This window comes from Phoca vitulina, unplaced genomic scaffold, assembly GCF_004348235.1.
Source record: "Phoca vitulina isolate PV1807 unplaced genomic scaffold, GSC_HSeal_1.0 scaffold10, whole genome shotgun sequence".
NCBI lineage: Eukaryota > Metazoa > Chordata > Mammalia > Carnivora > Phocidae > Phoca > Phoca vitulina.
The window spans coordinates 26,904,959-26,932,536 of NW_022589713.1; the positions used below are offsets into that span (position 1 = coordinate 26,904,959).

Here is a 27,578-nt window from a genome sequence, read left to right on the forward strand (position 1 = left end):
TGGCTCTCCCTCTTCTGCCTCTTTCTTCTCTTCCTTCTCCACTTTTCCCATCGTTTAGTTTCTCCCAGACCAAAACAGAACCTGAGAACTGACCGACACAAGAATTCATTCCTTTTACCAAGGCCTCTCTAGTTCAGTGTTTCTCTATCCGTTTTTCTAAAGCTGTAGAAAAAGTCCAGGAACAGGGTTGATAAGGAAAAAGTTCTCCATAGGATCAGAATTCTCCATATGGCTAAAATGAGCTGGTGAAGACAAAAATGTTCCCTCTAGACCTAGCTTCCATGGATCAAGCCCAATGGGAAATTATGTAAACAAAGCCTAAATCATCCATGGCAGGATTATCCTCCTCCCTCAAGGTCATCTGCCGTAAACTCCTTCTTAGCTCTGTCTATGTCTCAAAGAACCAAAGGCCAGGCTTTGAGAGTGGCAGCCTCGAAGCTGGAATTAATCTGGCTTTAATTCATTATTAACACACTACTAAAAAGGCCTTTTGAAGTCACAGCACCAGCAGGAGCCAAGCACATGAGATCCCACGAGCTTTCTAAGATCGAACAGCCTATGGGCGAATGGAGAGGTAATTGCACTTTTTTGTTCATCAACAGGCTTGGAGAAATGTCAGGCCTTTACATTTTATTTTGTTTTCTTCACATGTACCCAAATATTAGTTTGTACGCATCTCTAGGAGTACTCCCAGCGCAGTGTGGTTATAATAACTTGTGGACCTGTCTTACTGGCCACATCTTATTCATCTTTTTATTCACCATGCCATGCACCTTGCCTGGCACCTGGTGGATATTCAGTAATGTCTTCAGAATGAATGGAAACAACGCAATAATAAATATACCCGGTAGGGCTTCACAGTTCTTTTCCAAAAGAAGCATTATAGGTACTTCAAACCTCATGTATCCGTCACATAACTCATCTCTATCTCCAAAATCCACACCACGCCCTGTGCAATTAGTCTTCCAGGTCCTCTCAAAAGTTTGGCAGCATCTTTAATCCCTTCAACCCCTGTTCAAGTCAGTGTAATTATCTGCAAGGTCTATTTCGCATGTATAGTATAATTGCATGTGCATGCACGCGCAGGCGCACGCACCCACAAGCTACACTTTTTCAAGTATAGAGCGTGGTGCATTCTCCCTGCTTTTTGCACCAGGACAGAAAGTAGAGCTTTGTTCTCAGAATTAGAAGAATAATGAAGGACAGAGGCACGTGGTTCTCCCAGACCCCTTCGACCTTCAAAGACACCTGGAACTCAAGTGGCAGGATGACTAAGAAGTTTGCCCTCCGTAATTTCCTCTGTGCCCCGGCCCTTCCACATTCTGACACCTGACGCCCATCCTCATTGCCTTGGGTAAAGGAAGGCACTGAAGAATGCTGCTTACCAAGAATTCAAATGCTTAGCTTTTCAGGTTCAATAGACTAAAAAGGGACATAAACCAAAAATAAATAAATGAATAAATAAATAAATAATTTTTTAAAAAAAGAAGAACACCTGAAGACTATCAGCAGAGCCTCCCTGTTGTGTACAAGAGCCAAAGGTCCCCTGAGCAGAATCTGTTGAGAGTAGATCATAGCATCCACAGTGACTGATGTTACCCAGAGAGGGCTCACGTGGCTAGTCTGAGGGTGGTTATGAGAATCTTGGTCTTCACTCAGAGGGACAAGAGAGTCAGTGGTAGCTGAAAAGAAAGAAGAAATAAGTAGAGACTCTCCTGGAGTGTTCTCACAACATGAGGCTGAAATGCACACCGTCTGAATTTGTATGGAGTCATTTTTTGGGTACATCTGCCGCTGGGAGCTGGCAGGAGCTGTCTGAAGTCTTGTTTCTGGGCTCAGCAAGATGTTGATTTGGGTCATTACCATTGCCCGAGTCTAGGCCTCCCCAGGCAGGCAGAATCAGGAGAGCTCTCACTTCCCCACCACCCTATCTGAATGGGTCCATAGGGGATAAGCTTAGTGTCCATGATCCTCCTCCCCATCTGACATCCACCTGATATTACTGAGCAGCCTACTGAGCAACAGGGGTAATTTTCTGAGTACTTGTTTTTAGGAGAAAAGTCGTTGCCCTTAAAAAATACATAATCATGGGGTGCCTGGTTGGCTCAGTCCATTAAGCATCTGCCTTCGGCTCAGGTCATGGTCTTGGGGTCCTGAGATCGAGCCCCGCACCGGGCTCCCTGCTCAGAGGGGAGTCTGCTTCTCTTTCCCCCTCTGCCCCTCCCCCCGCTTGTGCTCTCTGTCTCTCTCAAATAAATAAATAAAATCTTTAAAAAAATACATAACCGTGACTTGAAAACAAAATAACAGGATCTTTAAAAAAACTTTTTTTAGGGCGCCTGGGTGGCTCAGTTGGTTAAGCGACTGCCTTCGGCTCAGGTCATGATCCTGGAGTCTCCGGATCGAGTCCCGCATCGGGCTCCCTGCTCAGCAGGGAGTCTGCTTCTCCCTCTGACCCTCCCCCCTCTCATGTGCTCTCTCTCGCTCTCTCATTCTCTCTCTCAAATAAATAAATAAAATCTTAAAAAAAAAAAATAAAAAATAAAAAAATAAAAAAACTTTTTTTAGTGGAATTGGGTGATTAGAATGAATTCTAAAATACTGTTAGGGTTGCTGGGATTAACTGTGTTTTTTAAGACAAGCTGTCTTTAGTGTCAGGTATGGCCTTTACCCTGCAACATATTATTCTAGGCATCATATAGAATATGCTGAAGAATGTTTCACTCTTTTGAGGACTTTAGATCTAAAAGAGTACTGATTACATAGCTATCCGTTCCATTGCACAGACCACAGATCAGAAATCATGTCACAGTCAGACTTACACAAAAAGAACAGAAATAATCTTGCAGAAGACTAGAGGAAGGTATTTCTTTCTGCAATTACTTTCCTCCACAACCAGAAAATAAAAGGGATAGATCAAGTATTTATGCTGGTTGGCATCCCTGTCTTACTTTGGATTCCCCTGAAAGCAAACCCTGAGGTAAGAAGTTGGATGTAAGTTGTTTATTTGGGAAGAGAACCAAGAAGTACAAGGGAGGGGGTGGCGAGAATGAGACAAAGAAGGGAGAACGGGGATAAAGGATATATTGATGAGCAGACTGTCACTGTGGACTACTGGGACCTCAACCCTGCTAGGAATTCTCTAATGGAGTATGTAGATCATAGCTCAGAATAGTTGCACTGAGCTTATCCGGTATTTTTCACTGAGGCATTTATCCACCAAGTTCCTTTCCTTAATGCCTAAAGTTGCTCCTGTAGCTAAGTCCCTAGCGCTCCTGACTTGCTCTGCACTAAGGGGGAGCGAGTTCCCCGATGGCGGAGAGACCCGCAGGCGGGCAGGGAGAGGCGGCCGCTGTGGGGCGCTGTCTGCGGTCACAGCCTCTGTCCATCCGCAGCTGCAGGTGAACTCAGAGGGAGGCCAAGGGACCCAGGGCAGTGGGTCAACCATGGCTGTACAGGCTCTTTGGGAACTAAAAAAGAAATATTAAATGTATCTATTTTTAAACCCACTAGTCCAGAAGAGGAAAGCATGAAGGGAGAGCAAAGAGACCTTGGATCCCAGGGGATCCCTGGAAAGTGCCCTAAGCCCCTCCTCCAAGCCCATCCCCCAGGCCGAAAGTGGACGTGGGGGTACTGACAGAAGCCCCAGAGAGAGAGAGGACCAGTGTCCCCATGCTCGGGTAGGGTCCAGGGCAGTGACAAGCCCCCAGAGGCCTCTACAACCAGCACACTGTGTGAGCGGGAGAAAAGTCTTACGCGGGTTTAGGCTGGTGGGTGTGAGGCGGTCTCACAGAGCTCCCGGTGCCCCCCGAGAAGAGTGGCGGGCTGGGCCTCAGGGAGCCTGTGGCCCAACAAAGCCTTGTGTTTGGAGAGCAGGTAGTTCCAGCAGAACCTCTGTAAGGGTTTTCAGAGGCCAGATGGGACCAGGGCCCTTTGAGGGGACCCCGGTATGGGTAAATCACAAGGATGAGGACAAGCGTGCTCCCTCTCAATGCCTGGGTCCTGGGTAGCACCGACAACCTAGACCCTGCCTCCGGGAGAGGGAGGGCATGGAGAAACCTTGAATGGCCTAACACCAGACGAGTGTTTTTATTTTTGCCCCAAATGAACTCATGAACCCACACTGAGGAGAATGTGAGGAGAACGTGGCCTTGAACATCTGAGGTTTATACACACAAAACTGAGCTCCCTTGCTTTCCTCTCATGCCCAGGAAGACTATGTCCCAGATTAGAGAGAAAGACAGAAAGAAGCAAATTGAGTTTGGATTTCTTCTTTGTCATGTTAGGGGAGATATATTCTTTATATATATATTTTTAAATTTTTTATTTGAATTGAAATAGAGCTGACATTTGATATTATATTAGCTTTAGGTGTACAGCATAGTGATTAGACAATTATATACATTGAGGGAGATGCAGTCCTTTTTTTTTAATTTTATCTTATTTTATTGTGTATGTTAATCACCATACATTACATCATTAGTTTTTGATGTAGTGTTCCATGGTTCATTGTTTGTGTATTACACCCAGTGCTCCATGTAGTACGTGCCCTCTTCAATACCCATCACCAGGCTAACCCATCCCCCCACCCCCCTCCCCTCTAGAACCCTCAGTTTGTTTCTCGGAGTCCATAGTCTCTCATGGTTCGTCTCCCCTTCTGATTTCCGCCCCCTTCATTTTTCCCTTCCTTCTCCTAATGTCCTCCATGCTATTCCTTATGTTCCACAAATAAGTGAAACCATATGATAATTGACTTTCTCTGCTTGATCCTTACGAGGGGGCTCTCCATCCTTAGCAGACATCAGAAGGATCTGGAGGGCTCGTTAAAACACAGATGCCTGGGCCCACCCCCCATCAACTCTAGCTCAGGAAGCCCGAGAAGGGCTAAGGAGGGCCTCTATTCTTGGTCACTCTTGCATTTGGAGATGACCCTACAAGGATCATAGATGCCACTCCTCCCTTGAGGTAGCCCTGCGTAAAAACTGCTCTCCGTCAATGCTTATCATTATGGTATCGACACATGGCTACGCCCTAATCAGCGGTAATGTTCTTTCCCAGTACAATCCAGGCACAAGGAAAGCCGAGCAGAATGGGTTACATCAGAGAAGCAGGAGTGGGGTTGGCCACCTCAGTCCAGGTCCTGTCAGGTGGTCTGAGGGAAGGGAGGAGGTGGGGCTGGCATGCAGGGCCTCTCATTGCCTTCTCCCCTTTCTAAGGCCGAACATTGGTACCCATCCCAGGCTGTTACCTTATTGTCAACAATTCATTCAGTGCACAATGTGTAGTGTACCTCAGGTCTCATCTCCAAGAGCCAAGCATTTGACATGTGTTGCTGAGCCAGGAACTGTGCTACGTGTGGGAGAGACAAAGATGGAGCCCCCATTAATAGGGGAAGCCAAAAAGCTCACGGCCATCACCATATAGCATAACAAAATCACACAGAGAACACGCCCGTGGTCAGGCGCTTGGGGGAACTGTTTTCTCTTCTCATCTTGTTTCTGGCTCTTCTCTCCACCTCAAGTTCAGATGGGAACTGAATGATTCACCTGTTGATGACGTCTTGAACTGCCTGGGCCAGGTCTCCTGGTGCATGGCAGAGAGTTTATTTACTAGCTGATGTCCACTGTTCCTTCAGTGAAGGCTCTTGGTCTCTGACTTGTTCAGGCACTTTGACCTGCTACCAGACTGAATTGAAGACTTAACTTTTTTTCTAGGCAAATAGCAGACTTTTCTACACTAAAGGTGCTGTGGCCTATGAGAAAACAGGCGGATAAAAAGCTAAAGGAAGTAACATGCAGACATCCCAATGGGCACCTAACTGGAGTGTCCATTGTCCCAGCTCCCAATATTGCTCTTGTTTTTTCTGCAGTTGTGTGATTTAAAATACCCCTGTTCTATTGAGGTATAAGCTGCAAATTTTGGTAAAGTTAGAAAAATTAACAAATCATTCCAAAAAAAAAAAACAAAAACAAATAAGCAAAAAACCCCACAATATAACCCTAAGTTACAGCTTTCTTGGTACATATCTGTACCATTACAAAACTACAAAAAAATTCATTTAGAGAAATTCATTTAGAGCCTGTGATTCTCAACTGCAGCATTGAAAATTCAATTTAAGGATCAACAAAATTCAAACCATCCCCCAACACTTTCCCAGCATCAGGAAGAACTGGTTGACCATAGTTTTAGAATATGGTTGGCATTTTCAACAATTCAGTGATCAGAAAAAAACCCATGGTTGGGGATGGGGGCGGGGGAGGAGAGAGAGAGAGAAGAAGGAGGGAAGGAAGGAAGGGAGGGAGGAAGGAAAGAAGGAAGGGAGGAAGGGAGGGAGGGAGGAGGCGGGGAGGAAGGAATGAAGGGAGGGAGGAAGGGAGGGAGGGAAGAAGGGGGGAGGGAGGAAGGTGGGGGAGAGGAGGGAGGGAGGGAAGAAGGAAGGACCTCAGGCACTGGAGCTTTGAGGTGAAGAGAACGAGGCCATAGCCTCAGGAGGAACCCAGACCTGGCTTGTCTTAAACCAGAACCAAGAGTCCCAGGCCAGAGCCAAGCCAGGTCCAGTCCTTAGAGGCGGCTTTCTTCAGGCGGCCTGCACCATGGGAAGACTAGCACACTGACTGCAGAGGTAGTGTGATATGAGAAGAGAGGTGGAAAGAGAGAAGAGAAAGGAAAGACAAGGAGAGAGAGAGTTGAGGGAAGGCAAAGGTGGGTGGGCAAAAGGAATTGTAATAATTTTCAGAGCTGCTGTAACAAAGCACCACAGACTGGGGGGCTTAAACAACAGACATTCATTTTCTCACAGTTCTGGGGGCTGAAGTCTGAACTCAAGGTGTCGGCAGGGTTGGTTCCTTCTGAGGCTATGAGGGGAAATCTGTTCCGTGCTGTCCCCTAGCGTCTGGTGGTTTGCTGGCAACCTTTGGCATCCCTTGGCTTGTTGGTGCATCGCCCTGATCTCTGGCTTCATCTTCACATGCATTCCCCTGTGTGTGTCTGCGGCCAAGTCTCTCCTTGCATAAGGACATCAGTAATGTTGAAGTAAGGTTCACCTTAATGATCTCATCTTACTTGATCATCTGCAAAGACCCTATTTCCAAGTAAGATCGCATTCCCAGGTACCATAGGACTTCAGCATCTTTTGAGGTTCAACCCTCCGTTCAATCCATAACAGTTCAACCCACAACAGGAAGACAGATGAGAAAGAGAGGAGAGAGATGACAGGGGACAGGGGCCATGGGACTGTGTCCAGCCCTTCCTCCCCTAAAGAGCCCTGGGCAGGGGCAGGGTAGCCCTCAAAGCTTTGGGTAATGACAGAAGGGATGTCTCTAGGGGAAGCCCCATTTCTTTCTTTTTTTTGAAGTTTATTTATTTTTTAGTAATCACTATACCCAACGGGGGCTTGAACCCACAACCCCGAGATCAAGAGTCGCACGCTTTTTGACTGAGCCAGCCAGGCTGAGAGGAATACACGGAGACTAGAAAGACTTTGTGTTGTGTTTGGGGACCCATGGCTTGATTGGTTCTGTTTCTGAGCAGAAGACACCATGAGGAAAATTCCGGCTGTACAAAGACAGAAGCTAAGAGCCAGGGTTGTAGACTGAGGATGCATTGCTGACATCTGGGTGCTGAAGGGAGGCTCCAGCTGAGAGAAGATGTACAAACAGCAAAGTAACACCCCCATGAGCCAGGAGCTGGGACGGGGCAGAGCAGCATGTGTAGATGGTCCCAGTGGCCTGCGGCCAGGAGGGCCCACCCGCTCCCTCCGCTCGGGGTGACTCTGTCCATGGGGGAAGTACGTGGGAATTTTATTTCATTCTTAGCAGACTTCAAGTATCATCCCATGATTATGGGCTGCGGGGAATCCTTTTAGGGCTGGTCTAAATCCCGGAGCCTCAGAGGACATGCTGACCTCCCTTGACTTGAATCAGAATAGCTATATTGTTGTCTCTATGTTCACTCGAGAAATATTTATTGAGCGCCCACTCTGTGTCAGACAGTTCTCTGGGGAAACAGCAGTGAACCGATGGAACAGTTCTCCTTGTAGGACTTACCTTTTATGGGGGTGGGATGGGGGCATAGACAGCAAAGAACCAAGTTATCTTGTTTATCAAGTGTTGGACAAATCTACAGAGATTCTCAAAGAAAGCAAGGCAAGAGGACAGGATGCCATGCATAGATGGAGGGGCTTCTGGTGTGAAAGGGTGGGTCAGGAGAGGCCTCGCTGAACAGGCAATATTGGAAGAAACATGAAAGCAAGTAAATGAGCCTTATGGCTGGCTTTTTGGGGAAGGAGAGGTCAAGCAAAGGATCAGCCAGGTAAAGGCCCTGGCAGTGGTAGGGGAGGGGTGGGGAGTTGGCTGGTGAGTTTGAAACCAGTGTTGCTGGAGAGGGTCGGGGAGGGTGTTCTGCCCTGGAGCTGGAGACTGCACATTCCTTGTTCTCTGAAAGTCTTCTGGAATCATCCTTGTTAACCTCAAAATGTCCCAGAAATTCGAAATGACATCTCCCAGAGTGCCTGCCTCTTGGCCCTGAAAGCCATATAACTCCCACCCCACTACACCCTGATGTGGGATTTGGAAAATATGGTCCAATCCAGCAATCCTAACTGCTGTCCATCGGGACACTATGCTAGGCTATTAAGAACAATCACATATAACCCACTATGTCACCTCTGACTCTGAACGTCTTCAGGGAAAACACACACACACACACACACACATACACACTGAGCTGGAGCTCTGGAAGAAGCAACTGAATCAAAAGGAAAAACATTTTTTTTCCATGAGATGTTTAAGCTCACATTCTAAGATCAAAATCAAAATAGAAAAATGAGCAATTCATTTCAGGAATTCCCCAATGACAGCCCCCCTCCCCCCACTCCTGGTTACTGGGCAGACTGGCAGTTCTGCAGTCAGCAGAAGAAATGTACCTCACAGTCATGGTTAGTCACCCTTAATCAGCTAATCCAGCCGGGAGCCCAGGAACTCTGAGCATGCCGGATTCCCTCCTCTCTCCCATCTACAACACTCCCTTGGATCTCATGGCTTCAGGCACCATCCCTGCGCTGCTTTACCATCTGCAGGCCAGACCTCTCCCCCAACCTCCAGCTATTATGTATCCCACTGCCCACCCTTCATCTCCCCTTGACATCTCAAACTTCACATGGCCCAACCAGCCGCTGTCATATATCTCCTTCTACCAACTCCTGCCCTCTCCATCTTGGCTGATGGCAACTCTGTTCTCCCAACTACCAGACCAAAAACTTGAAATCATCCTGGACTCTTTTCTTTCTCTTTACACTGGATATCAATTCACCAGCCAGTTCTATAGGATCTTCCTTAAAATATGCCCAGAGGCTGACTGCTCCTCGCCACCTCCACTTTGGTCCATGCCTTCATCATTTCTCTCTGCAACAGCACCTGAGTTGGTCTCCCTACTTCTGCCCTTTGCTCCCCCAGTCTGATCCCAACATAGCAGCCAGAGTGATCCCATTCAAATCTATGTCAGTTGTGTCTGTCCTCTGCTCACAACCCTCCGAGTGCTCCCATCTCACTCAGAACAAAGAGGAAAAGCCCTACAATGCCCTCCAAAGTCCTCCATGATCCCCCTCACCTCTTACCCCCTTTACCCCTTTCGTCCTGTTTTTCATCACACTCTGCCCTCCTCACTCTGTTCCTACCACACTGGATTCTCTGCTGCTCCTGGAAAGGCCCGGCACATGCTCGCTGTAGAACATTTGCATTTGCTATCCCCTCTGCCCCAGATGCTCATCCCCACAACGTTTTATTCGTTGCTGGACTCCCAGTCCCGGAATAGTTTTGGCACATAGTAGGTGCTCATTAATATTTGTTGGTTGAATGAAGGAGGTTTTACAACTGAAGAACATGCCACTCTTCTCCTGATTTCCCCCCTTAGTGGCCGTGTATACGAGGCATTCAGATGCTTTTGTGGGCAGGAGGGACTTCAGGGAGCATCTCCCCCCAGCTTTCCTCATTCTCAGAAGGATGAGGACAGTGGTCCTCAAGAAGGAGGGAGAGTCCAGCCTAACTTTCCAGATCACTCGTGGGAGGCTCAGGGTACAATAGATAGCTAGCTGTTTGCATCAGTGCCGCAGGTACAGCCTTTCTGAAATCAGGAGGGAATACTCTTTCCTGCCCCTGTGGGTGGGGAAAGAAGTCTTCTATCAATGAGATTCAAATCTGAACTTCTGGGATGTTCCTGTTTGGGTTTGGTCCTGGCAGTGCCGGTGTTTATTTTGCCCCGGAGTTGTGCTCTGTGGGATTGTGCAAAGCCTTGGAACAGTGAGGGCATTAGGACCAGGAGCGAGGCGCATGCTTGGCTCCCGATGTGTCTGGCAGAGGGCTCTCAGCTGAGCACGGAGCTATGTGTGAAAGGAAATCAGGCGCTGCCTGCCGGCTTCACATCTGTTGATCTGACCTGACTTGAAGCATCCAAAGGAGGACGACTGTCAGCTCCGCTGGACTGAGGACCCACCAGCTCCCCCCAAAGACATCGCATAGCAACCTGACCATTCATGCAAGGGGCGGGGGAGGGGGGGAGACGAAACACGTGAGACCAAACACCTGAGCAGAATGGAATAATTTTTTCCCCAAGGAGATAAAGGGGGTAAAGGGGGCAAAACGATTCCATTTGAAGACCCCGCGAATGGGCTTTCAGAAGGCAATTACAGAAATCCACTCAGAGAGGAGCCAGGGTGGGACCTGGATCCGGTGGCTTTCTGATTGTAAGTGCAAGTCAGTCTCACACATGCTGTTGGCTAGTGTCAGATGGGAAAAAAGGAGCAGGTTAAGTGACCAGCAAAAAACTTCCAGGTGGAACTAGAAGCCAGGTTCTCCTGCACGCCCGAAGGAACCTGGAGCTGGAAGAGGGAGCGGACTTGAATATGACCTGTTGCATTTGGCAAGTTCCAGCAACATGCTGCTAAAGAAGCGATGCCGGCATGGACCATGCGGACTGCAACTCCTGCTGCTCTTACTGATGCTGGGATGCGCGCTGCTGATGGTGGCCATGCTGCGCCCTCCCCCGCGCGCCCCACACCCTGCCCGCACAGCCCAGGCCGCCCCGCGCAGCCCTGATGCTGGGTACCGCCTGCACTTCGGGGAATCCCAGGAATGGGTGCTGGAGGCCGAGGATGAGGGCCAAGAGTACGGCCCCCTGGAGGGTCTGCCCCCCTTTATCTCGCTGCGGGAGGATCAGCTCCTGGTGGCCGTGGCCTCACCCAGGGCCAGAAGGAACAAGACCCAGGGCAGGAGAGGTGGCAGCTACCGGCTCATCAAACAGCCGAGCAGAAGGCAGGATGAAGAGGCCCCAGAGAGGGACTGGGCGGCCGAGGAGGAAGATGGGGCGGTATCCGAAGATGAGCTGACCCCACTCAGCCTGGAGGAGGCGTTCAGTGCCCGCATCCCCCTGCAGAGGGCGCTGCCCGAGGTACGGCATCCACTGTAAGTAAGGCCCTGGCTTCCCCTGTTTCTGAGACGTTAGCGGCAGACTCAGGGATGCCAACTTTCTCCACTCTGCCTCCACTGTCCTAAGGGCAGCAATTCCCAAGATGTGGTCCCTGGAGTCTCAGACCACATCCCAGACCCACTGAGTGAGAAACTCTGGGTGGGTCCGGTGATTTAACCAGCGCTCCAGGTGCGAAAAGGAGGAGCTCTTACTTGCTCTTCTCTTCCCCACCCCGGTTCTAGTCCTTCTGTCTCGGGGTCATCAGGTCAAACAGCTTTTTCCATTCAACACATAGTGAGCTTGGGGCAGATGTTCTCCAACCCACCCTCCAGCTCTAACACTCGGCCTTGATACATTTTGATATTATGATTGTTGCTATTGTTTGCTTTCCTTTTGGGTCAAAATAACAATTGAAACTAACATTTATGTGACTCCTGCCATCGTGGCTGATTTTAGTCTAAGAGCTGTTCATATATCAGTCCTTACAACTCTGTCCGATGAGTGAGAGGATTTACCATCAGGCTGATTTTATAGGTATGGAAACAAGGCACAGAGAAGTCAAGTAACTTGTCCACGGTCACACAGCTGGCAGGTACCAAAGCAGGGATTGGAATCCAAGAAGCTCCAGTCTCCCTGGACAGCCACCCCATGCTGCCCTCCTTAGTCTACTAGACTCAGGGCACAGTCCCAGTGCCCAGGGGCCAGAATGCTGTGCTGATGCAGCCGAGCCTGGCAGGGTGGCCCCACCACCAGGAGGCAAGCTGGGAAGTGTGACGATATGCAGGCTGGACCCAGGGAGAGGCTGAGCTCGCCTTGTACATCCCCTGTCCTCCCCGACCATGACCATGGCCAGCTGCAGAGGAGGGCTCTGGTCCAGAGGCCAGGGCCAAAGTGGCTGGTTAGTTCGGGGAAGTCCCTTCCTATAAGCCCCTGCTGTTCCTAGAGCCCAGAGAGTTTCCCAACAAGCAAACACATGCTCTGACCCTGTGGGTGAGCGAGTCCATGTAGAGCTGCAATCAAGAGCGAGACAATGTACTCCTCTGAGCCCTGGGCGGGCGGCAGGGAGGGGGGATGTTCCTTCAGCCTGACTGCCTGGCGCTCACCCTCGGGGCCGTGCAAATGCAGGTCAGCGCACGGGAGAGTGGCTCCTTACATTGCGCGTGTGGGTGCCTCACTCATCTTACCCATCCCAACCCTGCCGCTCCAGCTTCAGGTCTTGGCTTAAGAAGCTCTTTTCAGGAAACTTCCAGACCCAGCCAGGCCCACCCCAGTGCAGTTTTGTGCTCTCAGAAGTTTGAATTCATGACACTCACTACAACCAAAGCTAAATGGTCACTGATGTTTGTTCAGTGCTCAGGTCCCTGCCATGCAGACAGTAAAGAAATGAGGGCTGAATGAATGAATATATTGTTTTCAAATTCTCTGGATACGGTTTTTCTTTGGCCTAGAACAAGAAGGAGTGTCTTCATTTTGCCAATAAGAAACATTGCCTCAGACAAGAGGGTCTCTGGCTACCCATAGGTGTGTGTGTGTGTGTGTGTGTGCGCGCGTGCACGCACGTGCGCGTGCATTATGCAAATGTGCTGTGCATACGCATATCTGTGGGTGCATTGTATGTATGTGTTTGCGCACGTGTGTGTTGTGTGTGTAGTAAACAGATTGCATGTGTGTTGTGTGTAGTACACGTCTGTCGTGCATTATGTGGTGCCCGTGGGCCAAGTGACTGCGTGTGTTGTGCGCTGTGCACAGGTATGAGTTGTGTGGTGTGTAGTCACACATGCCTGTGTTCACGTTCTTATGTGTGTGCATGTTGATGTACAAAGTGGCATATGTGGTACGTGTGTGATGATGTATGTTTTGCACACAATGCGACGTGCATTGTGCATGTGTGTGTTGTGACTGGGTTTTTGTTTTGTATGTTTTTGTGGAATAGGTGTGCACGTATACTGTGTTGTGACTGTGTTACGTGTGCATGACATGCTTGTGTGAGTGTGTGGGTTGCGTGAGTCGCACACGTGTCACACACACCTATTACCTGAGTTGTCCCTGTGTATGTGGGCTGCGTGTACTATTCACGCGGTGTGAAGCGCAGGAGTGTCTTGGGTGCGTGTGGTGCAAGCGTGGGTGAATTTTGCGGCACGTGTGTTGTGCCCCTGTAGGTGGTGTATATGTGTATTGTAGATGCGCTGCGTGTGGTGTGGTGTACGTGTGTGTACTGTGAGGTACCGCTTGTTTTGCATGTTTGTGGGTACATGTATGCACGTGTATTTGGTGTGTATTGCCTGTGTGCATTGAGTGTGTTGCATGTATGTTGTAAGTGTGAGGGGCGAGTTGTACGTGTGTGTGCGAGTGTGTGGCGTGTGTTATGCTTGGGGTGTGAAGTGCATGGGTGTGTGTTGTGCATGTGTGGTGGGAGTGCAGGTGCGGTTTGTGTCACGTGTGCGATGTTCACTGCCGCGCGTGTGTGTGCGCCGCTTCAGTGGGTGCCTCTTCAAGCCAGCATAACCAACTCGTCTTAGGTTGTCTGGGACTTTCCGGGCTGGGAAACCCCGCAGTCCCAGGCAAACCCGCGCCCAGCCTGCCCCAGTTCTCCCAGGCCCGCCGTCAGCTCCGTGTGGAGGTGTGTGGCGCCCTCTGCTGGCCCAGCCCCCCCACGCAGCCTGTGCGGCCGGGCGGCGGCCCCCAGCGTCTGCTTTCCCCTCTGCAGCTCAGGTGCTGCCCTTCCAGCCCCTCTCAGGGCACACAAGGGATTCTCTGCAAAGTGAGGCAACAAGCCCCCACACTCCCTCCAGGGTGACGGGCCTCTCCTCCTCTTTCCACTACAAAACCAGGCCCAGATACAGCTCATAAAAGAACAGCCATGTAGTAAGCGCCTACTCCGTGCGAGTCCTGCACTGCTTTCCCACCCCGGCTAGGAGAACTCTGGAAATCCCAGTGCCTCTGCCTTCGGCTCTGGTGTGCTGAGCACCACCCATCCTAGGGCTTCTTGCAAGCCTGTCCTAACCCAGACAAGTCCTGCCGGCCCCAATTCATGCACCAAAATCTCCAAACCAGTCCTGGCCTTTGCTCATTCCCCCCAAAAAGCCTCAGGCTTTTTCTGAGGACCTCTAAGGTCACTGCTGAAGGTCATGTTGAAAAGGGGCATGCAAGGAAGTCAGTAATAACGCAAGACTGGACAGGAAAGAAAAAATCAGTGTAAAAAGTCAAAAGGCAGGCTCTGGAAAGAAAGGCAAAATTACAGGGAACATTTATCTGAACACTTCCTATGTGCTAGGGACCCTGCTAAGTGGTTTTCATTCACTTAATCTTCATAACGAACCCATAAGCTAGATACTAGTATCATTCCCATTTTACGGATGTGAAAACTGAGGCACAGAAAAGTGAAGGGACTGAAGCCAGGTTATCTGACCAGGTGTGTCTGGCACCAGTCATGTTCGTAACTGCCACATTGTACTTTCTGGGCAAGTCACTTGGGCTGGAAGCCTTTCAAGTTTCTCCACCTATAAATTAGGGAGAACTCACACAGGTCCACAGGGAGACACGGAGGAGGGAGGAGGATGTCTGTCACAGCGTCCTTGGTGGCACTGAGGAGTTGGAAGCCACCTGGGCACGTGATCAGGGGGCGCTGGGGGAGCTGGGTGCAGCCCAGAGGCACTCTGCAGGAGGTAGACGTCACAGACTCAGTGCACAATACCGATGCGGGGAGACCTTCAAGCACCGTGCGGAGCGAAGCAAGTAAGATGCAGAAAAGAGGTCCATAGCATGACATCACTGGAGAAATGTGAGCCCCGTGCACACTGACCAGTGCGTTCTTTATAAGAACAGATGAAGCTCCATGGACTGGCTGTGCTGTGGGGAGGGCAGGGTCCTGGGGCCAGGGGCAGGACTAGAAGTGAATGATTACATAGATGAAATAAAGAGAAATAAAGAGCCCCAGACTGAAGACTAGGGTTGACTCAGTCCTTCAAAGCTGCTATCAAAGAGGGGTTCGGGAGGAAGAGGCCTTGCCCATTCAGCCTCGTGTGGCATGACAGCTTTCGAGCCTCTGCCAGGCCCAGCTCTCCTTTGATCATCCTGGCATCTGGCGCGGGGCAACCGATTGCCAGGATCAAAGAGGCTCCCAACTGAGAAAGTGCTTCGTAATCTCCTGGTCCAGGCAATGACCCTCAAACTTGAGTTCACATGGGATCACCTAGAGGCCTTGCTAAAATGCAGATTCCTGGCCTCTCCTCCTACATTGTCTGATTCACTAGGTCAAGGGTGGGGCCCAAGAATTTGTTTTCTACAGGTTTCCTGGGTGATGCTCAAGCTGCTGATCCGAGGACACTCTGTATACTTAACAGGTTAGACAGAGCCGCACTTCACAAACTTTCAAGTGTATGTAACCCCTCCCCCCAGGCATCTTGTTAAAATGCACAGTCTAATGTCGTAGGCCAGGGGTTCGGCCCCAGATTCGACACTTCCATCAAGCTCCTAGCTGGTACTGCTTCTTCTGGTCCACAGACCACATTTTTGAGCAGCAAGGGGCTACATCGCTGGTTCACCAAAGTATATACTCATCAGATTCCCCCATCTTGCTTGTTAAAAATGTAGATTTTCAGACCCCTTTGCTGGAGACTCTCCATATAGTTCTGAGTTGGAGTGCAGTGATCTGAATTTTTAAAAGCTGATCTTAGTTCGGGGAACCATTGATGTGGACAGTGAGTGGAGAGGGAGTAGAGCTCTGGAAGCTTCCATGGAGGAGGTAGTACTGGAATTGGAAAATAGAAAAGAGAGGCAGAGAAGAACACAGTCCCCTTCATGACCCAGAGTTTTGTACTTAAATACAAATGTCGGCTCAGCCGTACCTGGCTGTGTGCTACCTACTTGCATCAATTTAGAACTTGCGTTCCTATTTTGGCCCGTGTCTCCCTGGTTTATATCCCTACAACTGTGACCAACTCATACGCCCAAAGAACAGGGGACCTGGGGCTGAATCCTGGCCCCAGCTTCTCCCGTGGGACCCCGTGTGATCACTCAACCTCTCCAGCCTCAGTTTCCTCTAAAACGTAGCTAAAATAACACCCTCTCATGGGGTTGTAGATTAAATGAGATAAAATGTGTGATGACCTCCCCCCTCAGTAGTCTAGTCCAAACAGAAGGTGTCCTTGTCATATTCTTAAGTGTAGGGCCTAGGAGTGAAATGAGAGATGGAGAAAAGTCTGAGCAGGCAGCTGTGGACATCACGTCACTGTCTTATCTCTGATCAAAGAGTTATTTTCTACCCCATGGGCTGCTAAATCATCACTGACTTGGTGGCGCAGTGGAATTACCTGGTAAGTGGTAAAAACTATTCATGCCGGGTCGCGCTCCAAGGGATTCTTACTTAGTTGGTCTGGGGAGAGGCCTGGGCCTCCCCAGGTAGTTCCGATGGGCAGCCAGGGCCGAGGACCAGGGCTTCGAGGCACCAGGTCCACCGTCAGTGGGGAGACGCAGGAAGGGGTATCCTCTCCTTTGCTCCCTCCGTCCTGCCCAGAGGCCGCTTTGGCAGCAGCTTTGTTGTCCAGGAGAGGGTGGTGCTGCACCGGGGCGGGGGCAGTGAGGGGAGAGCAGAAGGAGCAGGCTGGGGCCGTCACCCGGGGCTGGAGCTCAGCTTACCCACCCTCCCAACCTGCAAGGGAGGGAAGACAATGCCGTGTGGACAGTAGGAGTGCTGGGTCTGGGCCCTGGCCAGCCGAGTCACAGACGGAATACACACGCACCAAGCCTTCGGCCCTCAAGCCCAGGGCAGCCACGGCTGGGAGCGGGCCCCCCCCACCCTGGATCTCCACTCTGGATCCATCACCCTTCAGTGGGCTTGTGGTATAGACAGGCTGAGTCTAACTGTCTGAGATCAAATGTGCTCGTGGGAGTCAATGCAGCAGAGTCTTGCTTTGTGCTTCGGGTTAGGCTGGGGGATTAGATCAGAGGTGGTTAACTTCCGTCTTACCTTTTTTAATTCTTAGGAAAACCGCTTTTTCCCCTGAAAGTGTGGTCCTCAGGATCAAAAATGCAGAATCAAAAATGCAGAATTTCAGGCCCCACTCAGACCTACTAGATGAAAATCTCTCTTGTTAACAAGATCCCTAGCTGATTTCTATTCATGTCAGAGTTTCAGAAACTCTGATGAGGCCAGTGGTTCACAGCCTTCCCTGCACATTAGTATCTACTGGAGAGTTTTACAGATCGTCACACCCAGGCTCCACCCCAGACCAACCAATTAAATACAGTCCGCTGGGACTCTCCTAAGTGATTCCAGTTGCCGCCACCCTTTGAGGTGAGAAGGAGCAGAGACATTGGAGGGCTTCCTGTAGTCTGCACAGGGAATGAGGAGCTGGGACTGCCCAAGGAGGAGGGCGGGGGGTGCAGGAGGAGGACAGGAAAGAGACTCACAAGCCATAGCCCCTCTGGGGCTGGGCCTTCCTGATGTCCTCCAGCAGCCAGTGTCCCCGGAGCCTGCTCATGTTGCCCTCCTGGCCACTTACCAGCTAATGTCTTGCCACTAACAACCACTGTCCTTTGCTCAAGCTCTGGTCCAGAGGCCAGCAGCATCAGGATCACCTGAAGTGCAGCCTCTGGGATCCAAATCTGCATTTATGGACGGAGATTGGGGTTGGGGGGGGGGGGCATGACAGGTGGGCGTTAACATCTGAGAGGCCCTGGGCAACCGCTTGGCTTTTGCTGCCTCGTCTTCGGCTTACTGCCTGTTCTATGACCTGCTACCAACTGCTGGTCCTCTCTGTAGGTCCGAATATCAAACTCCTTGAGGTAGAGGAGCTGGAAGGTTCACCTGGCTACGATTTGGGGGAGGCTATGCCCGTTAGGGGGACTCTTGCCCCAGGATGCCTCATAGGCCCTGGTCAGTGCGCAGACCAGTGACTCCTTGTCAGTGCCCATCTTTAGTACAGGGCCAGGGAGCCAGAATCAGAGCAAAGCCAAAGATGCCTGGAGCCCCTGAGAAGGAGACTGTGAGGCTTCTGAGGACCCCATAAAGAGAAGGGGACTGTGTGACCCTTGTGTGACTTCTCTCCAACTCTGGGGAATGACAGGCGGGCAGCATTAGCCTCAACTCTAGGCTCCAGCTTGTCCCATACTCCTCTCTCATTTGTAGGAAGTTGTCCATCCCTCAAAGGATCATCCCCAGGCTGTGTCCCAGCCCTTCTGGAAATTGGTATTCCCAGGATGAGCTCCAGCGATTACAAAACGGACTGAACACTGAGATTTTCACAGAATGTGGGATGCTGACTCTCTGGCATTACCCTCCCATTTGCATAGACCACCAGTCTATATGCTCTTTGCGAGCAGGAACAGTGCCTACCTTCATTCATTGGACAAATATTTATTTAGCAACTATGAAAGGTGAAAAGGTGAGCAAGACCCAGCCCTAAACCCAAGGAGCTTGGGGAGCACTGAGGGACGCAGAGAAGCACCCAGGTTGTTGCATCGGTGGGCTCCAGGCAGCGATATGGAAACTCAGCTGAGTGGGGGACCTCTGCTGATTTGGTGGAAGCTGGAGGTCAGTAACCCCAAAACAGAAAACCCAGCAGACACCTTTCTACTCTGGCCAGGCACAGAAAGGGTGGGGGCGGTGTTTGTGGCCCAGCCAGGCCATCTGGCGCAAAGCAGTGACTCATCCTTTTCAGAATCATTGCCCAAATGCATTTTCTGAGTTCAGAGGGGATCCTGGAGCTGCATGCAGAGAGGGCGTGCATCTGTGTGTAAACACAGACCCCGGACTCCTCTGATCTCAGAGTGTGAAGATCTGAAGCTAACATTCATTCAGCAGCCCTCTTGGGCCAGGAGGAGCCCTTTAATCCAAGCAGCACCCCTGAGCTATAGAAACGTATCAGCCTCGCCGTGTTGGCTAATTAGGGGATGTAAATGGAGCCAGGAGCCAGAGCCAAGTTGATTTGATTCCAAAGCCCTTGGTTTTTTCCTTCTCTGCTGCAGCCACTCAGAAAGATGGACAAATGAGGTCAGGGTGAGCTTGTGGACGTATACTAACGCAAGAGAGTAAAATATCCACCAGCTATGTGGTTGAAGGACAAAGAAAGTAACCCCATTAGGAAATAAGAAGAACATGCATTTCTTCATGGATCCTCTTCACAACTGCCTGTCCCATTTGGGGACCACTTTGCAATGTCCGAAAGCGGTTTCTAGGCACCGCCTCACCGGTTCCCCCAGCGAAGCCGTGGCACAAATAGAACAGGAAGAACGTGCACCCCCACTTGACAGAAAGAATCGGAAACGTGGAGAGGGGGGTGACTTGCCCAGGGCCCTTTTGCTCACTTGTTTTTTACCTACCTACCTTATTCCCTCAGACGATTGAAAAATACGGCACAAAATAGAAAATTGCTATTAATATAATGTTAATCACGATAAGGGGAAATAAATTTGGAATACCTTCCCTTCAGTTCCTGGTATGCCCAAGCTCCTTTTCACCTGCAGGCCTTAGCAGGGGCTGTGACATCTGCCGGGAACACTGTTCCCCACCCACGCCCCTTCCTTCAACTGCATGCTGCCCACCCTTCAGGTCCTGGCTTTCATATCCATGCCCCACTCCCTGAGTGTCTCCTTGGAGCTGCGGCTGTTAAATAATCACTTGGTTATCAGCTTCATAGGACATAAACTCCGTGACATCAGAGACTGTCTTAGTTTGGGTTCCTCCAGAGCAGACCCTGAGACGAAAATTCGTTTTGCAGATGATGCCAGGGAGCCCTGGTAAGGGACTGGGAATGTGGAGCAGAAAATAGAAGGCCGATGAAAGGTGTGTTTTCAAGGCAGTTACCTCCGTGGGCAGCTAGGGCTCAGCCTGCTGGGGAATCTGGGAGGTGCTATGGAACACGCCTCTCCATGTGTTTGACCTCCTTAGGGTCAGGGTTGCTGGGTATGAATACGTCAGCCCCTTTTAGTCACTGGCTGAGGGCAGCTTTCAGGGGAGGGCAGCTCTTCAGGTCAGCCGCGGAGAGCATCTCCAGCAGGCAGAGAAATCCCTCAGGCAGTTGGAAGGCAGGCTGTGGTGTATTGTAGGGGTACGGCCCAAGGGGATATGGGCGCCACAGATTCAGCTTCAAGGATCTTACCTATTTAATTCATCTTTCAGTCCTCACAGACTTCGGTTGTCAGGAAATACCTGTTAAATAACTGGATGGAAAGAGGGAAAGTCAAGACCAAAGAGAAAATTAGAACGAAAGTAGGCAATCCATAGAACCCTCTCAATGACTAAATATCCTAGTTCCTTACTCTGAGCTTCCTGGCAGCCAAACTGAAAAAGGAAACACCCATAGATATCATGATCCTTATTGCTCATGAGGGGAAAACATACCAAGTCCTCAGAGGAAGAAAAGTGCCTTTTCCTAGCATTTATATCTGATAGGAATTTCCCTCCAAAGCTGTGTAGAGGTGATAGTCAGTGATAGAGGACAGACACAACACCCTCAACAGGTTCCCTCTGTGATGAAAACTGAGAGCACGAGGCCAAGCATGACTCCACAGAAACAAATTTCTAAGGTAGCCAAGACAGAGCTTTCTGAGGACCTTAATGAATCAGTGTAGATAGTCCAGAGCAGCTGAAGGAATCAATGGATTGTGTAATCTTCAAATAACCCTCCATCATTGTCACTTTGATTTGGATCCCGGGACCCAAGCCTCATGACCCTGAATCCAGAACATTCTGTTAACACTTTAGTCCAAGATGGCAGTATCTATACTGGTTAAGAGCATTAGGTTTAACATCAGACTGACCAATCAGCTATCTGCTGTGTAACTTAAAGCAAGTCACTTGAGCTCTCTGGGCTCTAGTTTCTTCATCTCTAAAATGGGAATGTGTGTCCAGTATCTAGTGCTGCATACACATCACCTCAACATTTAATGGCTTAAAAAACAGATAAATTGAACTTCATGAAAATCAAAACTTTTTGTGCTTCAAGAAAGTGAAAGACAACCCAAGAATGGGAGAAAATATTTGCAAATCTAATAAGGGGTTTGTATCATAATACATAAAGAACCCTTCCAACCCAACCCAACAAAAAGACACCCAATTTAAAAATAGGCAAAGATTTGAGTGGACAGTTCTCCAAGGAATACATAGAAATGATCAAAAAGCTCATGAAAAGATGTTCAAACCGTTAGTCAGTAGGGAAAAACACAAATTAAAACCACAATGAGATATCATTTCACCACCCACTAGAATGGCTAAAATAAAAAAGGCAGACCATCATAGGTGCTGACAAGGATGTGAAGAAGTTGAAACCCTCACACATTGCTGGTGGGATTGTAACATGATACAGCTGCTTTGGAAAACAGTTTGGCAGCTCCTCAAAATGTTAAACAGTTACCACATAACTCAGGGATGCCTGGCCTAGCTATAGACACATGAGAATTGAAAACAGATTTCGTATGTTCCTAAAAACTTGTTTCACAAACTCATAAAAACTTGTACATGAATGTTCATAGCAGCATTACTCAAAACAGCCCAGCATGGAAACACTTAACTGTCCATCAACTGATGATTAGATAAACAAACTGGTATATTCAAACAATGGAATACTAGTTAGCAGTAAAAAGGAGTGAAATACTGGGGCACCTGGGTGGCTCAGTAGGTTAAGCGACTGCTTTTGGCTCAGGTCATGATCCTGGAGTCCCTGGATCGAGACCCACATCGGGCTCCCTACTCAGCAGGGAGTCTGCTTCTCCCTCTGACCCTCCCCCCTCTCGTGCTCTCTCTCTCTCATTCTCTTTCTCAAGTAAATAAAATCTTAAAAAAAAAAAAAAGAAATGCTGATGCTCGCTACAACATGATGAACCTTGAGAACATTCTGCTAGGTGGAAGAAGCCAGTCACAAAAGGCCACGTATTGTGTGATTCCATTAATATGTATAAAGTGTCCAGAGTAGTCTCTAGAAACAGCAAGTAGAGTAGTGTTTGCTTGGGGCTAGGGTGGTTGCCAGAGGGTGGGGAGTAACTGCTAATGGGTAATGGGTTTCTTTTGGGGGTGACGAAAATATTCTGAAATTAGATACTGGTAATGGATGTACAAGCTTGTGAATATACTAGCAACCACTAAATTGTACAATTTTCTAAGGGTGGATTTTATGATATATGAATTATATCTCAATAAACTTATTTCAAAATATTAGTGGCTTAAAACAATAACCATTTATCCATGGTTCTATAATTAGCACTGGACTCAGCTGGGCATTTCTTCTGCCACCCTCACCTGGGGTCCCTCCTGGGGTTGCTGTCATCTGGAGGCTAACTGGGATTGAGTGATCCAAGATGGCCTCACTCACGTATCTGGCGCGTATGCTGGTCCTCTGCTGGGGCACCTCAGCTTTTCGCCAAGTGGCCTCTCACCCTCTGGTAGAGTAAGATACCTTTCCTTAACATTGCATTTGATGGCAGCAAGGGGAAGCTGCAAGGCCCCTTGGAACCTCAACTTGGGAGTCCCAGAATATCACTTCCAGTACATTCTACCCGTCAGAAAAAGTCACAAGACCAGCCAGATTCGGGGGCTGGGGGGGGGGGGGTGGAGGTGGAGAAATAGGTTGCAACTCTTCATGAGAAAAGTGGCAAAGTCATGTTGCAAAGGAGCATGCATATGAGGGTGGACAGAATTGTGGTGACCATCTCTGCACACGCAAAAATACCTACTTCAAAGGGCAGTTGGGAGGGTCAAATGTGATAATGCATGTATTTAGCACAGCACCTGGTGTGTAGGAACCCTCATTAAGTGGTGGCTACAGTGAATATTAATAAGACACTACAACATCACATGGCCCACCCTAATTTCCCCAATCCCCCGTGCTGAGAACAGATTGCAGACAGCAAAGCTGGAAAGGTCTAGACGTTGTATAGTGAGTGAATCCCTCCTTCATGTGGAAACGAGGGCCCAGGGGGGTGACAGACCTGCTCAAAGTCCCTTATTGCCCTTTGCTCACAGGGGATTCAGAGGTCTGAGCACGGCATCTGTCTTCTTCTAGCGCACGTGGCGCATGCCCTCTGACCCCTGGTCTCACACTCTTCCCCCCGGACTGGTATCCTGGGTCGGGCTGTAATCCTAGTGCCGGCTCCAAGCAGGAAGGTCTCAGAGGGAAAAGAAGCACAGGAGGCAAAGTGTTGCCTGGGATGAAGGAGCAGGAGTCCCCGAAGTTAGGGGTAACTCAGATGTCACAAAATGACAGCCCACGGGTTGTATCCTGTCCCAGACATGCTGTTTGGCTGCAGTTGTTTTTTAAAAAGATTTTATTTTTAAGTAATCCCTACACCCAACATGGGGCTTGGATCCACAACCCTGAGATCAAGAGTCACATGGTCTACTGAGTGAGCCAGCCAGGCGCCCCTGACCACAGGCTTTTTTTTTTTTTTTTAAATATTGGAAGAGTGACCAATATTTAAAAATTGAGAGATTCCTGGGGCGCCTGGGTGGCTCAGTCAGTTAAGCATGTGCCTTCGGCTCAGGTCATGATCCCAGGGTCCTGGGATCGAGCCCCTCATTGGGCTCCCTGCTCCACGGGAAGCCTGCTTCTCCCTCTCCCACTCCCCCTGCTTGTGTTCCCTCTCTCGCTGTCTCTTTCTCTGTCAAGTAAATAAATAAAATCTTAAAAAAAAATTGAGAGATTCCCCATAAACAGTTCAGGTTTATGGCTTTTTCTGAAAATCAGAACGATCTGGCGATGCTGAGTTGAATTTCCTCCTGGTGACACTGGCTACTCTGAGGGGGGCCATGTAGTCTCTCGCTCCCGGCAGCGCCCCCACCCCCACCCCAGGTCACTGTGCCCTGGCTGTCTGACAGTCTCTGCAGACATCTGAGTGTGTGCTCGCTCGTACCCAACCAAGGAGCACTTGCAAGGAGGAGTTGGCCGCTTTTAAGCAGTCTTTGTTGGCTGCATTTTAGAGAGTTTGTTTTGTTTGTTTGCTTTTCTTTTTAGAGGCTTCCAGCAGCTTCTCTGAATCACTGCTCAAGCTCTCTCCCTAGTCGGGCCTACCTACACCCCTCGCCCCCCACCCTCCAGACCTCTGTGAAATGGGTGGGAGGTGGGCAGGAAGAGCAGGTATATTATGAAGCAGATGGTAGGTTTGTAGTACCGCCTGCCTTCCTCTTCCCAGGCCCCACCTCCCTCCTTGTGCCCTCTCTCTCCTTAGGGACCTGATGTCCCCATGGTGACATCAGGGGACCAGGGTTCCCAAACACAGGTGATCAGGGCCCCACCATCTGGACCATTTCTTACTGTTCCCTCAGGATCTCCCAAACCTTACCCACTCATATCAGTTAAGGGGCAAGTGGATGCTTGCTCTCACAAGCCTTACTCTCCTGAGGAGAATTTCTCCTATATTTTAATAAAACAAAATGGAAGCCACCAACACCACTTGGGTCAACAGGGGACGGGAGGCCTTTGTTCCCAAAGGCTGCCTGGCGACTGAGAACATCTCACTGCTAGGCCGTGTTCTGTAGAGGTTGGGTCCAGCAGGGGATCTGTATGAGTTCCAGTCACTCATATGGCTTTCTTTGCCCGCCATCTTCCGTGGTGGACCACACCATCATGCCACACAACTCCAAGGGGCCCTGTCACGTGGCGTTCTGTGAGCATGGCGTCCCCTGGAGTTGGGCGGTGCAGCAGCCCCCGGGGCGGGAATGAGGATTAAATGACAGAGCATGTGGGAAAATCCCACACATATCAGGGACCAGTATTTTTAGAACACCTGACCAGTCTTCTCCTATGATGAAAAGCAATACCAGAAACTAGCCAGCCCATGACACTAACCTGAGAAATAGCAAGAGTTTCCATTTATTGAAAGCTTGCTATGGACAAGGCACGTAAGGCATCTCTTTGTTTATATAATCTTTTTTTTTAAGTTTTTTTGTTTTTGTTTTCATTTTTTTTAGAGAGAGACAGAGAGAGTGGGAGAGAGTGAGTGGGGAGAGGGGCAGCAGGAGAGAATTTCAAGCAGACTCTCTGCTGAGCATGATGCGGGGCTTGATTCCCAACCCATGAGATCATGACCTGAGCTGAAACCAAGAGTCAGACGCTCAATCGACTGCGCCACCCAAGCACCCCTATATAATCTTTACATAGCCCTCTAAAGTAGCTTTACTTGTTATCCTCATTTTATAGACAAACACATACCTAGAAGGGTATCCTGGCACATGGGAGGCTTGCGAAAACTAACATGTATTGAACTCTTACTATGAGTATGGCACTGGGATAAGTACTTCATATATATTAACTCATTTGATCCTTCCAACACCCCCATTTTACAGATGAGAAAACTGAGGTTAATCATATTACATGCTCAAAAAAGACTTACTGGAATCAAAAGGAGTGCAAAAAATAAGGATTGATTATTATAGACATAACTGGGTCTGTGGATCTGGAAATTGTTGAAGGATGGTTATCAGAGAGCTTATGTCACTTGCCCAGGCCACATAAGGACAGATTCAAGGTTAGAACTCAATGCCAAAGCTTGATCTCTGTCCACGTGACGTACAGGCTCTTTCCAAGATGCTTTGAACGGACAGAGTTTTTCAGCGAGGTGAGTGGGGTTGCAGTTCGCCTGCCCTCGGGGCATCGTGTGTCACACCCTCCTCCACTCTGTGCTACTACCTGGGCCGTGGGCATGGAGAAGGCGCACCCCATTTGCCCATCCCCACAGGACAGTGCTGCCCACAGGGGGATGGTGCCCATCCCTGGAATGATGACCACAGACACCCCCAGAAGGGCACGCATATAGCCGGTCCTGCTTCCTGCCACTGGTGTCTGGAAGCCACACAGCCGACACCATCCACAGGCCCCTCCGCCTGGTCACTCCATTCACCGGAAACAAAATAATCCATCCCTGGCTCCTCTGAAAAGCGTCAAATATGCCCTGAGACGCAAGGCCTTGCCAAAGTTCTGTTTCTAATACTTAGCGCTGCACTCCCTCCAGAGCCTTGCCGAGAGTGCTGGGCCTTCTGGCAAACCACAGGATTCACTCAGAGCCCATGCTTGTCCTCCCCTCAAACTCCAGATTATTTCCACGGTTCCCAGCAGTCCTGCGGTTGCCTGAAGAGGTTGAACCTGTTTGTGAGCAGGTCTAGAGAAATTCTGAGTGCAGAGTGGAAATTCTCCAAGTCAGGCGGAGTGGGGGAGCAAAGCTTCACCAGGGCTTCCGGGGAGAGGAGGGTGAGTGCGGGGAGGGGCCGCAGGGGTGAAATCCCTCAGCAGAGCAGGCAGTGAGCCCTGCAGCCTTGGTTATCTCCTGAAAACCTTACAGGAGGGGGTTTCACTTCGAACGGGTTATGTGAGCAGCCTGTAAAAGTGCACATAAAATTCATGATTTCATTTGTTGTAGGGATGCTTCTAAGGACAGTCACCCATTTAGGGACTTCTTTCTAAGATCTGTAGGAATTTCTCTTAAAAACTAGTGTGAGATGTGAAAACTGGTGAAGTTCCAGTAAAGTCTGTATTTGAGCTAATAGTATTTGAACTATGTCAAATTCCTGATTCTGCTCATGGTGGATGGTTATATAATATATCATCACTGGGCAAAGCTGCATGAAGATAACACAGGAACTCTCTGGACTATTTTTGCAACTTCTTGCAAGTCTTTAACTGTTTCAAAATAAAAGTTATAAATTGTAAAAAAAGAAAAGTACTAGAAAGAGCACCACTCTCCCTAAAAATTCTAGTATATAACTTCTCTGATGGTGACAATTCTGATGCAGAATAAACCTCCATTTTCTTTGGCTACCGGGAAGCTCAAATTTCAAATTCATTCTGGAAACTCCAAGGCCCTTATGGCCTATCTATTTATGTTCTTTCTCTAGATATTGACTTTCTGTTCTTTCTTTTTTAAGATTTATTTATTCATTTGAGAGAGAGAGCGAGAGTGAGCACTTGCATGGGGAGGGGCAGAGGGAGAGGGAGAGAATCTCAGGCAGACTCCTGATTGAGCACAGAGCCTGATTTGGGGCTCCATCTCACCACCCTGAGGTCATGACCTGAGCAGAAATCAAGAGTCGGACGCTCAGTTGACTGAGCCGCCCAGGCGCCCCTGGAGTTTCTATTACTTATATTTCCCTCCTCCTGACTTTTCATCCTTACTTTTATATTACCATTATT

At 49.3% G+C, this 27,578-nt stretch overlaps 1 protein-coding gene across 1 annotated transcript in view; it reads left to right on the top strand.

Moving 5' to 3' along the window:
* The first annotated feature begins 10,295 nt into the window (after nucleotides 1-10,295).
* The window catches only part of GALNT15 (polypeptide N-acetylgalactosaminyltransferase 15), a 46,096-nt gene continuing 28,813 nt past the window's right edge, over nucleotides 10,296-27,578 (top strand). Inside the window, exon 1 of the mRNA XM_032408751.1 lies at nucleotides 10,296-11,456. Coding sequence (XP_032264642.1) covers nucleotides 10,930-11,456 — 527 coding nt within the window. The 5' untranslated portion in view covers nucleotides 10,296-10,929. The remainder of the gene's footprint in view (nucleotides 11,457-27,578) is intronic.